Consider the following 14985-nt stretch of genomic DNA (forward strand, 5'->3'; position numbering starts at 1 on the left):
CCTCTCTCTCTCTCTGTCGTTCACTATCCCTCTCTCTCTCTCTGTCGTTCACTATCCCTCTCCCTCTCTCTCTCTGTCGTTCACTCTCCCTCTCCCTCTCTGTCGTTCACTATCCCTCTCTCTCTCTGTCGTTCACTATCCCTCTCTCTCTCTCTGTCGTTCACTATCCCTCTCTCTCTCTCTGTCGTTCACTATCCCTCTCTCTCTCTCTGTCGTTCACTATCCCTCTCTCTCTCTCTGTCGTTCACTATCCCTCTCTCTCTCTCTGTCGTTCACTATCCCTCTCTCTCTCTGTCGTTCACTATCCCTCTCTCTCTCTCTCTCTCTCTCTCTCTCTCTCTCTCTCTCTCTCTCTCTCTCTCTCTCTCTCTCTCTCTCTCTCTTTCACTCTCCCTCTCTCTCTCTCTCTCTGTCGTTCACTATCCCTCTCTCTCTCTGTCGTTCACTATCCCTCTCTCTCTCTGTCGTTCACTCTCCCTCTCTCTCTCTCTCTCTCTCTGTCGTTCACTCTCTCTCTCTCTCTCTCTCTGTCGTTCACTCTCCCTCTCTCTCTCTCTCTGTCGTTCACTCTCCCTCTCTCTCTCTGTCGTTCACTATCCCTCTCCCTCTCTGTCGTTCACTATCCCTCTCTCCCTCTGTCGTTCACTATCCCTCTCCCTCTCTGTCGTTCACTATCCCTCTCTCTCTCTCTGTCGTTCACTATCCCTCTCTCTCTCTCTGTCGTTCACTATCCCTCTCTCTCTCTCTGTCGTTCACTATCCCTCTCTCTCTCTCTCTGTCGTTCACTATCCCTCTCTCTCTCTCTCTGTCGTTCACTATCCCTCTCTCTCTCTGTCGTTCACTATCCCTCTCTCTCTCTGTCGTTCACTATCCCTCTCTCTCTCTCTGTCGTTCACTATCCCTCTCTCTCTCTCTGTCGTTCACTATCCCCTCTCTCTCTCTCTGTCGTTCACTATCCCTCTCCCTCTCTCTCTCTGTCGTTCACTATCCCTCTCCCTCTCTCTCTCTGTCGTTCACTATCCCTCTCCCTCTCTCTCTCTGTCGTTCACTATCCCTCTCCCTCTCTGTCGTTCACTATCCCTCTCTCTCTCTCTGTCGTTCACTATCCCTCTCTCTCTCTCTGTCGTTCACTATCCCTCTCTCTCTCTCTGTCGTTCACTATCCCTCTCTCTCTCTCTGTCGTTCACTATCCCTCTCTCTCTCTCTCTCTCTCTGTCGTTCACTATCCCTCTCTCTCTCTGTCGTTCACTATCCCTCTCTCTCTCTGTCGTTCACTCTCCCTCCTCCAGGTGGGTACGTGGCGTTACATGGCCCCTGAGGTTCTAGAAGGGGCTATAAACTTCCAGAGAGACTCCTTCCTGAGGATCGATATGTATGCTATGGGGCTGGTGCTTTGGGAACTGGTGTCACGATGCATCGCCACAGACGGTGAGAGTTCCTGCTCAGGATCCCCCCGTTACAAACACGTTTCTTTAACTGCTAGACCACACCCCCTCCGATTCTGTTTGATGTCTAGACCACACCCCCTCCGATTCTGTTTGATGTCTAGACCACACCCCCTCCGGTTCTGTTTGATGTCTAGACCACACCCCCTCCGATTCTGTTTGATGCCTAGACCACACCCCCTCCGATTCTGTTTGATGCCTAGACCACACCCCCTCCGATTCTGTTTGATGTCTAGACCACACCCCCTCCGGTTCTGTTTGATGTCTAGACCACACCCCCTCCGATTCTGTTTGATGCCTAGACCACACCCCCTCCGATTCTGTTTGATGCCTAGACCACACCGCCTCCGGTTCTGTTTGATGCCTAGACCACACCCCCTCCGGTTCTGTTTGATGCCTAGACCACACCCCCTCCGGTTCTGTTTGATGCCTAGACCACACCCCCTCCGATTCTGTTTGATGTCTAGACCACCCCCCCTCCGGCTCTGTTTGATGCCTAGACCACACCCCCTCCGGCTCTGTTTGATGCCTAGACCACACCCCCGGCTCTGTTTGATGCCTAGACCATACCCCCTCCGATTCTGTTTGATGCCTAGACCACACCCCCTCCGGCTCTGTTTGATGCCTAGACCACACCCCCTCCGGCTCTGTTTGATGTCTAATATATATTTTCATATACACCAAATGTCTACCTTGTTTTAGTTTCTCTATAAACAATGCATTTACTAATAATAAACAATGCATTTACTAATAATAAATAATGCATTTACTAAAAACAGTGTGTTTACTAAAAACAAACAGCCTATCAGTAACTTGTAAAGCCTTCAATATAATGTTTTCTTGTCTCTCAGGTACCGTAGGGGAGTTCATGCTGCCGTTTGAGGAGGAGATTGGCCAACACACGTCACTACAGGAACTGCAGGATGTGGTCGTTCACAAGAAGATGAGACCGGTCTTCAAGGACACCTGGCTCAAACACCCGGTCAGTAACACTGGGAGGGTACGCTGGGATGGATCGCTGGGATGGATCCCTGGGATGGATCCCTGGGATGGTACGCTGGGATGGTACGCTGGGATGGTACGCTGGGATGGATCGCTGGGATGGTACGCCGGGATGGTACGCCGGGATGGATCCCTGGGATGGTACGCTGGGATGGTACGCTGGGATGGTACGCTGGGATGGATCCCTGGGATGGATCCCTGGGATGGTACGCTGGGATGGTACGCTGGGATGGTACGCTGGGATGGATCGCTGGGATGGATCCCTGGGATGGATCGCTGGGATGGTACGCTGGGATGGTTCGCTGGGATGGTTCGCTGGGATGGTACGCTGGGATGGATCGCTGGGATGGTACGCTGGGATGGTACGCTGGGATGGTACGCTGGGATGGTACGCTGGGATGGTACGCTGGGATGGATCCCTGGGATGGATCCCTGGGATGGTACGCTGGGATGGATCGCTGGGATGGATCGCTGGGATGGATCGCTGGGATGGATCGCTGGGATGGTACGCTGGGATGGTACGCTGGGATGGTACGCTGGGATGGTTCGCTGGGATGGTACGCTGGGATGGTACGCTGGGATGGTTCGCTGGGATGGTTCACTGGGATGGTACGCTGGGATGGTACGCTGGGATGGTACGCTGGGATGGTACGCTGGGATGGTACGCTGGGATGGTTCACTGGGGTAACAGTAGAACGGTGGTTCCCAACTCCAGTCCTCCAGTACCCCCACCAGTACTAATGTCTGTTGTCGTTCCTCTATAAACTCACCTGATTCAACTCATTAAGAGCTTGACGATTGGTTGACCAGTTGAATCAGGTGTGTTTGTCCGGGGCCACGACAAACAATGTGTTCTGTTGGGGGTACTGGAGGACTGGAGAAAATATTTAACTCTTTGGGGACTTAAAAAAACTCTTTTGTTTGTTTTATATTGTATTTCCTGTAACCTCTTGGCTTCTTGCTGTGTGTGTCGGTGCCACAGGGTCTGTCTCAGTTGTGTGAGACTATAGAGGAGTGTTGGGACCATGACGCCGAGGCTCGTCTCTCCGCCGGCTGTGTCGAGGAACGCATCTCCCAGATCGCCAGGACAACCGTCAGCACTACCTCAGACTGCCCAGTTGCCGTAGTAATGTCGGTAACCGTCGACGACGACCTACCTCCTAAAGAGTCCGGCACCTGAGTTCTGTGTTAATGTGACGTCAGAGCAGTGACGTCATCACGGAACGATGCTCCTGACTTTTCTAGCCTAAACTTTGAAACAACTTGAATACAGCTGCTATTTTTATAGACTTGATATTGGGTATTATTGTTTTTAAGATTTTTTTTTTTTAATGTTATTTTGGATCAAGTCTTCTCTTCTGTCCGTCTTGTGTGATTTTCTCAGTGAAAACTACACGACAGAAATAAGCTATATGCTGGACAAATACCTCTCTTAAGACATGAACTTGTATTAATCTTCTATTCAGTCAATACCTCATGTTGTGTTTAGTGGGTTTGATTATTACCTCATCCTGTCGTCTGGTCAAGATGGCGGCCAGCCAAAGAAAGCTAACCGTATTCCAAACCTCTGACGTACACAGAGCCCGGGCGATAGACATACACACTGTAGATCCGCAGGACTCATGTCCGATGAACCACGAGAATGTTCCAACGTATTTATCTTCCTCGGGATGAAACGTGGCTCTTTACTCAGCGTTCTGTCGTCCATCTTTGTTTGGCGAGGAACGCCTTTTTGAAATAACGACACAGACACCTGAACCAACCCTCCATAGAGCCTCATCCATCAGTGCTATCCTGAATCCTTGGGACGTCCCTACTCTAAACCCAGGGCCTAAAAGTAGAGTAGTGTTTACAGTTAACTAGGGGAGGTAGAGAGGGGAGGGGGGGGGGGGCAAGAGGCCCGGACGCTACGCAGGAGTAGCATTGGACGAACGGACTTGGAAAGGATTAGGACAAAATTAGACTTGTGGTTTTGGATTGGAACTACGACATCTCAGGATTCCAGCCTATTGGAACATTTTCTACACATGTAGAGAAGCCAAGCTATCAGGAAACACTTTTTATCTGACATTACTCAATGAAATCTGAAATTGAAATGTTATACATTCTGGATGTAACTTTTTTTTGTGCGTATGTGTTTTGTACGTGTGTCTGTGTGTGAAAGTGTGTGTGAAAGTGTGTGTGCGTGTTTGTGGAATAGACTGAGAGTATTTTTGTATTTTTTTGTCTGAACTGCAGTTGAAGCTGTGAATAAGTATTTGAAGGGCCGTGCTTGAGTTGGTTACAAGTTTCTGTTTTTCTCTCTCTGTCTGCTCAGTAGACCAGTTTCACAAAGCTATGATTTCCAGTCATTTATTTTGGAAACAAATTGTCTGACTTGTGAGACTACTTTTCAGTTACCTCAGCAACCCCTGTCGTTCAGTTACCTCAGCAACCTGTATGTCTTTCAGTTACCTCAGCAACCTGTATGTCGTTCAGTTACCTCAGCAACCTGTATGTCTTTCAGTTACCTCAGCAACCTGTATGTCGTTCAGTTACCTCAGCAACCTGTATGTCGTTCAGTTACCTCAGCAACCTCTATGTCGTTCAGTTACCTCAGCAACCTCTATGTCGTTCAGTTACCTCAGCAACCTGTATGTCGTTCAGTTACCTCAGCAAACTCTGTCGTTCAGTTACCTCAGCAACCTCTGTCGTTCAGTTACCTCAGCAAACTCTATGTCGTTCAGTTACCTCAGCAACCTGTATGTCGTTCAGTTACCTCAGCAACCTCTATGTCGTTCAGTTACCTCCGCAACCTCTATGTCGTTCAGTTACCTCAGCAACCTCTATGTCGTTCAGTTACCTCAGCAAACTCTATGTCGTTCAGTTACCTCAGCAACCTCTATGTCGTTCAGTTACCTCAGCAACCTCTATGTCGTTCAGTTACCTCAGCAACCTCTATGTCGTTCAGTTACCTCAGCAACCTCTATGTCGTTCAGTTACCTCAGCAACCTCTATGTCGTTCAGTTACCTCAGCAACCTCTATGTCGTTCAGTTACCTCAGCAACCTCTGTCGTTCAGTTACCTCAGCAACCTCTGTCGTTCAGTTACCTCAGCAACCTCTGTCGTTCAGTTACCTCAGCAACCTCTGTCGTTCAGTTACCTCAGCAACCTCTGTCGTTCAGTTACCTCAGCAACCTCTGTCGTTCAGTTACCTCAGCAACCTCTGTCGTTCAGTTACCTCAGCAACCTCTGTCGTTCAGTTACCTCAGCAACCTCTGTCGTTCAGTTACCTCAGCAAACTCTATGTCGTTCAGTTACCTCAGCAACCTCTATGTCGTTCAGTTACCTCAGCAACCTCTATGTCGTTCAGTTACCTCAGCAACCTGTATGTCATGCAAGAAAAACCAAACACAGTGGCTGTCTTTATTTATTTTTTTTTTTAAATTTAAATTTGACCTTTATTTTACTAGGCAAGTCCATTAAGAACAAATTGTTATTTTCAATGACGGCCTAGGAACAGTGGCTGTTCAGGGGCAGAACGACAGATTTGTACCTTGTCAGCTCGGGGATTCGAACTTGCAACCTTTCGGTTACTAGTCCAACGCTGTAACCACTAGGCTACCCTGCATACCAGACTAGCCTGGTTCCAGATCTGTTTGTGCTGCCTTGCCAACTGCCTTTCCAACTCCTATGGTCAATAACAACACAAACACATCTGGAACCAGGCTAATATGACCAGACTATAACAAACTAGTGAACATCCACACAATGCTGCTGACACTCACTACCAGGTTTGGGATCTGGCGGCGGACTCGCAATCTGGCATTTCGGGCAAATTCCATATGGGCTGGTACATTTTTAGCCCAGTGGGCCTGTCTAACTTGTTATTTTGAGCCAAAATTATAATTATCTGGCTAATAATATAATGGGGCGGTGTGGTTTCATTGAGGTAGAGGTCTACACAGGATGGATCATTGAGGTAGAGGTCTACGCAGGATGGATCATTGAGGTAGAGGTCTAAGCAGGATGGATGTCCCGCCGTACTGAGCCTGCCCACACAACCGCTGGCTTTCTGTCCCGACTCCCACCCGCTACCATTTAAATTCCTATCAGTTCAGATTGGAATTTCCAATGGCAAAGTTTCCTATTTGAAAAGAAATGGAATTTCATTGTACTTCCTGAAATTGAATTGTCCCCTACCGCGCTCACTACTCCAGGGTCCTTGACGATCGATAATGTCGATGTCGTCACGTATTCTCTGTTCTGTGAATGTAACTGTAAGTGATGCTCATTGTAATAATATGTATTTTTTTTTTATGTTAGTTCTCAACTGTTTACCCTCTGACCGCACATATATACCTCAGGTTTTTATACAGATTAATATCTCTTGTTATATTATGTTACTTATCGTGTTTTTAGTCGTTATATTTTACTGCAAGTTTTACTTTTATGTACCGTGGAGATTTCAAATTCTATTCGACTCATTAGTTGCATATAGGACGTTGCATATAGGACGTTGCATATAGGACGTTGCATATAGGACGTTGCATATAGGACGTGTTTAATGCTGTTCAACCCAAATTAGAGGCTTGAACTTGGTATGTAAATACCTGTTGTAATGTACACAGTTGCAGAACACTGATTTTACACCGTATCCTGTTGGGGAAATAATGTTTTTTTTCCCTCCATTTTTTTCCCTCCAATTTGAAGAGTGTCTCTGTGGTTTTTATAATTTATTTTCTAAATATCATGGTTCTCCCCTAAATAATATAAGAGGGACTCTGCACCACCTTGCGGGCCCGGCTGAGCCACCTTGCGGGGCCAGCTGAGCTGCGCCACCTTCCGGGCCGGCTGCGGTGCCTTGTGGGCTGGCTGAGCCACTATGCAATTTTATATAGTACCAGTCAAAAGTTTGGACACACCTACTCAAAGGGTTATTCTTTATTTTTACTATTTTCTACATTGTAGAATAATAGTGAAGACATCAAAACGGTGTGTGTGTGTGGAGTCATATAGTAACCAAAAATGTGTTAAACAAATGAAAATATATTTAAGATTCTTCACAGTAGCCACCTTTGCTTTGATGACAGCTTTGCATTCTTGCAACTGACCCAATGAGGTAGTCACCTGAAATGCTTTTCCAACAGTCTTGAAGGAGTTCCCACATATGCTGAGCATTTTTTGTTTGTTTTTCCTTCACTCTGCAGTCCAACTCATCCTAAACCATCTCAATTGGGTTGAGGTCAGGTGATCTGGGTCATTGTCCTGTTAAAAACAAATTATAGTTCCACTAAGCCAAACCAGATGGGACGTTTGTATCACTGCAGAATGCTGTGGTAACCATGCTGGTTAAGTGTGCCTTGAATTCAAATAAATCACAGACAGTGTCGCCAGCAAAGCACCCCGACACCATCACACCTCCTCCATGCTTAACGGTGGGAACGAGACATGTGGAGATCATCCGTTCACCTACACTGCGTCTCACAAAGACATGGCGGTTGGAACCAAAAAAAGTTCTTAATTTTCTAGATTGACTGACCTTCATGTCTTAAAGTAAAGATGGACTGTCGTTTCTCTTTGCTTATTTGAGCTGTTCTTGCCATAACATGGACTTGGTCTTTTACCAAATAGGGCTGTCTTCTGTATACCACCACTACCATGTCACAACACAACTGAAGTGGGAAAGAAATTCCATAAATTAACGTTTAACAATGCACACCTGTTAATTGAAATGCATTCCAGGTGACTAACACATGAAGCTGGTTGAGAGAATGCCAAGAGTGTGCAAAGCTGTTATCAAGGAAAAGGGTGTCAACTTTGAAGAATCTCAAATTATTTTGATTTGTTTAACACTTTTGGTTACATGATTTCATGTGTTAATTCATAGTTTTGATGTCTTCACTATTCTACAATGTAGAAAATAGTCAAAATAAAGAAAAACCCTGGAATGAGTAAGTGTCCAAGCGTTTGACTAGTAGTGTGTGTTTTGTATGTATGTGAGAAACTTGATTTGTTATCATTTATGGCAATGTTTTGCTCTAGATTGCAGGAAATGGCAGTTACAGGTGTTAAAAAATACAACTATCTCAGAGTCCAAAACCCTGGCGGAGAACCCTGAAATAAGGTTTTGTGTTCTTTATTTTTATAATATATACGATTGGTATGAGTGGCTCGGGGTCAAAAGCTATGCAGCTAGTGCTTACATTTCACTCTAAGGTAATATGTTGCTAGATTGTGTAATGAACACGATGGAAGACAGAGAGCTGGTTTAAAGAGCAGGGCACAGCAGGTGTTTATTGGAGGAGGCAGGTAGCTGGGTCCAGGGGCAGGCAGAAGGTCATACACAGGAGGAGGCAGGTAGCTGGGTCCAGGGACAGGCAGAAGGTCATACACAGGAGGAGGCAGGTAGCTGGGTCCAGGGGCAGGCAGAAGGTCATACACAGGAGGAGGCAGGTAGCTGGGTCCAGGGGCAGGTAGCTGGGTCCAGGGGCAGGCAGAAGGTCATACACAGGAGGAGGCAGGTAGCTGGGTCCAGGGGCAGGCAGAAGGTCATACACAGGAGGAGGCAGGTAGCTGGGTCCAGGGGCAGGCAGAAGGTCATACACAGGAGGAGGCAGGTAGCTGGGTCCAGGGGCAGGCAGAAGGTCATACACAGGAGGAGGCAGGTAGCTGGGTCCAGGGGCAGGCAGAAGGTCATACACAGGAGGAGGCAGGTAGCTGGGTCCAGGGGCAGGTAGCTGGGTCCAGGGGCAGGCAGAAGGTCATACACAGGAGGAGGCAGGTAGCTGGGTCCAGGGGCAGGTAGCTGGGTCCAGGGGCAGGCAGAAGGTCATACACAGGAGGAGGCAGGTAGCTGGGTCCAGGGGCAGGCAGAAGGTCATACACAGGAGGAGGCAGGTAGCTGGGTCCAGGGGAAGGCAGAAGGTCATACACAGGAGGAGGCAGGTAGCTGGGTCCAGGGGAAGGCAGAAGGTCATACACAGGAGGAGGCAGGTAGCTGGGTCCAGGGGCAGGCAGAAGGTCATACACAGGAGGAGGCAGGTAGCTGGGTCCAGGGGCAGGTAGCTGGGTCCAGGGGCAGGTAGCTGGGTCCAGGGGCAGGCAGAAGGTCATACACAGGAGGAGGCAGGTAGCTGGGTCCAGGGGCAGGCAGAAGGTCATACACAGGAGGAGGCAGGTTGCTGGGTCCAGGGGCAGGTAGCTGGGTCCAGGGGCAGGCAGAAGGTCATACACAGGAGGAGGCAGGTAGCTGGGTCCAGGGGCAGGCAGAAGGTCATACACAGGAGGAGGCAGGTAGCTGGGTCCAGGGGCAGGTAGCTGGGTCCAGGGGCAGGCAGAAGGTCATACACAGGAGGAGGCAGGTAGCTGGGTCCAGGGGCAGGCAGAAGGTCATACACAGGAGGTCCAAAAGGGCAACAGTACAGGCAGGGAAAATACTAGTAATGTAGTCCGGGAGATCAGGCAATAGGTAGATGACAGGCTGAAGTGCAGGCAGATAATAGGCAAAAAAAAATTTAAACACGGGAAAACCAGCTCTCCGAAAGAAGTGTCACAAAACAAACAAGACTGCTCTGGCCCCCAATGGTGGAACAAACTCCCTCACGACGCCAGGACAGCGGAGTCAATCACCACCTTCCGGAGACACCTGAAACCCCACCTCTTCAAGGAATACCTAGGATAGGATAAAGTAATCCTTCTCACCCCCCGCCCCCTAAAAGATTTAGATGCACTATTGTAAAGTGGCTGTTCCACTGGATGTCATAAGGTGTATGCACCAATTTGTAAGTCGCTCTGGACAAGAGCGTCTGCTAAATGACTTAAATGTAAAAATGTAAAGACCTCACAATGATGTGGTGCAAAGAACTGAACTAAATAGTGTGTGATAATGACATTCAGGTGTGTGATCAGAATTCAGGTGATCTGGAAAGTGAGCTGCGTTCAGGGGATCTAAGTGTTTTGAGGGTGTGAGCTGGAAGGGCCAATCTGTAACGTCTGCTATCTAGAAGAGACCCCTACCACCTGCTCTTGAGTCTAGACCCTTGTGTGGATCTTGGAGAATTGTATGTGTGTATAAGTAATATGGTAATAACGCCACTTTTCCCTCTGACAGGATAGGTGGAAGTTACACCCTATTCCTATCCAATCACCTCTGATCTAAGGTTTAGACTTGAGTAGGGGCTAGGGTTGTTTCTGGACGGGGCTAGATTGTTTTGTGATGTCATTGGTGATCACCTGATATTTTCTACCTGCCAGTATCAACATTATCATGCTCTAGTAATGTTTCAATACCAGTCCTGGTGGTTATGGCTCAGCCAGGTTGGACTGTAGTGGTAGTTAGGGCTCAACCAGGTTGGACTGTAGTGGTAGTTAGGGCTCAGCCAGGTTGGACTGTAGTGGTAGTTAGGGCTCAGCCAGGTTGGACTAGTGGTAGTTAGGGCTCAGCCAGGTTGGACTGTAGTGGTAGTTAGGGCTCAGCCAGGTTGGACTGTAGTGGTAGTTAGGGCTCAGCCAGGTTGGACTGTAGTGGTAGTTAGGGCTCAGCCAGGTTGGACTGTAGTGGTGGTTAGGGCTCAGCCAGGTTGGACTGTAGTGGTGGTTAGGGCTCAGCCAGGTTGGACTGTAGTGGTAGTTAGGGCTCAGCCAGGTTGGACTGTAGTGGTAGTTAGGGCTCAGCCAGGTTGGACTGTAGTGGTAGTTAGGGCTCAGCCAGGTTGGACTGCAGTGGTAGTTAGGGCTCAGCCAGGTTGGACTGTAGTGGTAGTTAGGGCTCAGCCAGGTTGGACTGTAGTGGTAGTTAGGGCTCAGCCAGGTTGGACTGTAGTGGTAGTTAGGGCTCAGCCAGGTTGGACTGCAGTGGTAGTTAGGGCTCAGCCAGGTTGGACTAGTGGTAGTTAGGGCTCAGCCAGGTTGGACTAGTGGTAGTTAGGGCTCAGCCAGGTTGGACTAGTGGTAGTTAGGGCTCAGCCAGGTTGGACTAGTGGTAGTTAGGGCTCAGCCAGGTTGGACTAGTGGTAGTTAGGGCTCAGCCATGTTGGACTAGTGGTAGTTAGGGCTCAGCCAGGTTGGACTAGTGGTAGTTAGGGCTCAGCCAGGTTGGACTAGTGGTAGTTAGGGCTCAGCCAGGTTGGACTGTAGTGGTAGTTAGGGCTCAGCCAGGTTGGACTGTAGTGGTAGTTAGGGCTCAGCCAGGTTGGACTAGTAGTAGTTAGGGCTCAGCCAGGTTGGACTGTAGTGGTAGTTAGGGCTCAGCCAGGTTGGACTGTAGTGGTAGTTAGGGCTCAGCCAGGTTGGACTGTAGTGGTAGTTAGGGCTCAGCCATGTTGGACTGTAGTGGTAGTTAGGGCTCAGCCAGGTTGAACTGTAGTGGTGGTTAGGGCTCAGCCAGGTTGGACTGTAGTGGTAGTTAGGGCTCAGCCAGGTTGGACTGCAGTGGTAGTTAGGGCTCAGCCAGGTTGGACTAGTGGTAGTTAGGGCTCAGCCAGGTTGGACTGTAGTGGTAGTTAGGGCTCAGCCAGGTTGGACTGTAGTGGTAGTTAGGGCTCAGCCAGGTTGGACTGCAGTGGTAGTTAGGGCTCAGCCAGGTTGGACTAGTGGTAGTTAGGGCTCAGCCAGGTTGGACTAGTGGTAGTTAGGGCTCAGCCAGGTTGGACTAGTGGTAGTTAGGGCTCAGCCAGGTTGGACTAGTGGTAGTTAGGGCTCAGCCAGGTTGGACTAGTGGTAGTTAGGGCTCAGCCAGGTTGGACTAGTGGTAGTTAGGGCTCAGCCAGGTTTTTTTCATATTTTGAAAGATGGGGGGTGTAAATTACCTCCATGTAATTTACACTTCTTTGTTTTGTTAATTTCTATGGAGGTGTGATTGGGATCAGGTCATTGGGGTTATTCCAAAGAGCTAGATCATTAAGTTAGCCAGCAACTAACTCTTAATAAACAGTCACAGATATCTCTTGATTTTTCTGTTTTACTTTAGAAACAGAAACTTGACTTTTGTTTTTCGTTTTAATTATTTTGAGTCAATTATACCGTGCTAATTTCAAGTGTAATATTTCTGGGAAATGGGATGTTATTGCAGAATATTTAGGACCGTTAACATGATTAATGTATATATCCTGCTTTCTGGATGTAAAAAACCATGAGGCCCTGCGTCGTCTGTGGTGCGTATGGATGGATGAACGTCATGTTGACTACAGTGAGTCAGAACATTTAGAAAGAACTAGATAAGAATGCATCCATCTTTTTTTGTATATTGAAAAAAAATACTGACTTAACCAACTGTGTGTTTATTCTCAGACCAATTAAGTCCTGTGTGTGGACGCAGTACACACAAATCCATGTGTAGCCCCATGATGGAAAAACACACAACACAACCAGTGCACACTGAAGTGTCTTTGTGTGTTAGTGTAGACTAGGGCTGGGATTCAACCCCTTCAGCTGTAGATCTGGGTTATAAACAAGCTTGACATTTTCAAGGTAATATCTGATTGAGCCAATATATGCAGTGTTCACAGTGAATGTGGGATTGGATTGAATACATTAAAAAGACAAAAATAAAGCTAATATTGATTACACATTCAAGGAAAATAAGGTTATTGCACTGCATAGGCTAAAGAATAAGAATTATGTGGAACAAAATAATCAATATCTTCCAGTTTACTGTACAGTTAACCAAGTTGTAAGATGTCGCCGTCGACTAACCAACAGACTGGAAAATTCTCTCTCACTCACACACACCAGGTGTGTGTGTTACTGATGATGCCCAGTAGGGGGCAGAGTCTACTAAATCTTTAAAGAGATCTTCCCTGGTACGATCGTGGTGATCATTGACAGCTGCTACTTAGATCAGTGAAATGTAGGCTAAATTGAGAACGGAGTGGAGAGCAGAAATCTCAACTAGCAAGCAAGTCGCAGCAAAGAAGAATTGAGTGGGGGGGTCCTCATTGTGGGGGGAGATTCTGGCGGGGGGGTTCGGCACAACACTGGCTCCAGGCAAAAGCAACACAATCTTTTTTAACATCTCAGTCTGGGTCTCAACTTCCTGTTGACAGTTAGAATAGTAGAATATAAAAGGTGCAATGTGTCTTGTGAGTCACTGACAGTCACTCACTTCGCTATGTCGGCTAACAATTTTTAGATTAGTAAATTTAGTAAATTATCTAAACTGCATGTTCCATACTTGACGCCCATTTATGCGTTCAAAAATATTGAACGCAGCGTAGTGCGGCACCCACTACGTAGCTGTTTGAATGTTAAATGACGAGACAGAGGCATTGATGCGAGTAACCAGTCTTGTTCAGTACATCACAATAACATCCGGGTATCTCAAGCACACCGGTAAAACACACGAGTTGCAGTAATGAACATTTACCAACAGATGGCATCACTGTGCCATCTTACACCCATAACAGTAGCGTTGCCAAATTGCCAATCCATTGACAGCGGATGACTTCAGTCATAGCGCAAGGAGTTAGCCTGGTGTTGTATTTTTCTATTTGTTGACAATAAATTCCGTTTTCGACTAAAACTGTTTCTGAGAAACCTTTTTATGTACACGAGGTAACGGTCAAATTCGTCACGGCGCGCGTGTACTTCCATCGGGAACACACGTGTTGCGGCCACTTGAATGCATCCTGTCTCTGACACTAGATGGCAGGATTTAAAAAACGACTGACCAGTTTAATTACGTTTGGCAATGTAGTTATTAAGGATCCCCCCTCCCCCCCCCAATTTTCGCCTAAAATGACATACCCAAATCTACCTGCCTGTAACTCAGGACCTGAAGCGAGAATATGCATATTCTTGATACCATTTGAAAGGAAACACTTTGAAGTTAATGGAAATGTGAAAGGAATGTAGGAGAATATAAGACAATAGATCTGGTCAAATATAATACAAAGAAAAAAAAACATTATTTTGTATGTTTTTGTACCATCATCTTTGAAATGCAAGAGAAAGGCCATACTGTATTATTCCAGGCCAGATGCAATTTAGATTTTGGCCACAAGATGGCAGCAGTGTATGTGCAACGTTTTTTTGTGTCAAGACTGCCCAAATGTGCCTAATTTGTTTATTAACCCTCCTGTTGTGTTCGTTTCATGTTAATTAATTATGTGTTCCCAGTCCAAAATGGTCGCCCCATTATAGCTGATTTATAAATCCATAATAATAGATATATATTATCACCTAATGTTGTCTTTTTATCAACTTACGTTATTGTAAACATTACAAGTTTTTAACTTCTATTTGCTATTTATGTCCTGTAAGCCTCATTGACCTGAGATCATACAACTCCTTTTTGAGTAAAAAAAGCAGCATCATGTATGGATTATTTTGACTATAACAAATACTCAAATGAAACATATTGTGCTATTTATCACAGACTACTTCACTGTCCGTTTCCTGGCCTCTCTCCTCCTCACCAGTGTCAAAAAAAAGCACAAAAGTGCAAATCAGTCCCAGAACAACAGCAAATGGCCTTGAGGACTCTGGAGGAAACGTACACTAAGTTGACTGTGCCTCTAAACAGCTTGGAAAATTCCAGAAAATTCCGTCATGGCCTTAG

The 14985-nt window shown here is 46.9% G+C and overlaps 1 protein-coding gene, 2 long non-coding RNA genes and 1 other non-coding gene across 90 annotated transcripts in view; 3 read left to right on the plus strand and 1 right to left on the minus strand.

The window, feature by feature from the left end:
* LOC118377485 (activin receptor type-2B-like) overlaps positions 1-5172 on the plus strand; it is a 23598-nt gene extending 18426 nt beyond the window's left edge. Inside the window, exons 9-11 of the mRNA XM_052475960.1 lie at positions 1290-1428; positions 2297-2427; positions 3430-5172. Of these exons, the coding sequence (XP_052331920.1) occupies positions 1290-1428; positions 2297-2427; positions 3430-3627 (468 nt within the window). The 3' untranslated portion in view covers positions 3628-5172. The remainder of the gene's footprint in view (positions 1-1289; positions 1429-2296; positions 2428-3429) is intronic.
* Positions 4736-5902, minus strand: LOC127910883 (uncharacterized). 24 transcript variants are annotated; one of them, XR_008076576.1, is made up of 5 exons: positions 5776-5900; positions 5512-5719; positions 5243-5457; positions 4986-5078; positions 4741-4873 (listed from the first exon to the last, which is right to left on the minus strand). It is a non-coding gene; the product is annotated as an uncharacterized LOC127910883 (long non-coding RNA). The 24 variants fall into 24 exon arrangements; XR_008076583.1 differs by having other exon boundaries at positions 4743-4873; positions 4986-5069; positions 5318-5457; XR_008076589.1 differs by having other exon boundaries at positions 4736-4929; positions 5042-5457; positions 5776-5902.
* Positions 5705-10003, plus strand: LOC127910884 (uncharacterized). 15 transcript variants are annotated; one of them, XR_008076605.1, is made up of 4 exons: positions 5705-9326; positions 9491-9558; positions 9627-9742; positions 9791-10003. It is a non-coding gene; the product is annotated as an uncharacterized LOC127910884 (long non-coding RNA). The 15 variants fall into 15 exon arrangements; XR_008076602.1 differs by having other exon boundaries at positions 5705-8902; positions 9047-9326; positions 9627-10003; XR_008076592.1 differs by having other exon boundaries at positions 5705-8902; positions 9095-9326; positions 9627-10003.
* A 9-nt stretch (positions 10004-10012) lies between these two features.
* LOC127910882 (uncharacterized) lies at positions 10013-12992 on the plus strand. Of its 50 annotated transcripts, none has more exons than XR_008076533.1 (5): positions 10013-11040; positions 11107-11172; positions 11206-11428; positions 11491-11911; positions 12011-12992. It is a non-coding gene; the product is annotated as an uncharacterized LOC127910882 (transcript). The 50 variants fall into 50 exon arrangements; XR_008076534.1 differs by having other exon boundaries at positions 10013-11007; XR_008076529.1 differs by having other exon boundaries at positions 10013-11428; positions 11491-11715; positions 11815-11911.
* Positions 12993-14985: the final 1993 nt, after the last annotated feature.

This window comes from Oncorhynchus keta, chromosome 23, assembly GCF_023373465.1.
Source record: "Oncorhynchus keta strain PuntledgeMale-10-30-2019 chromosome 23, Oket_V2, whole genome shotgun sequence".
Lineage (NCBI taxonomy): Eukaryota > Metazoa > Chordata > Actinopteri > Salmoniformes > Salmonidae > Oncorhynchus > Oncorhynchus keta.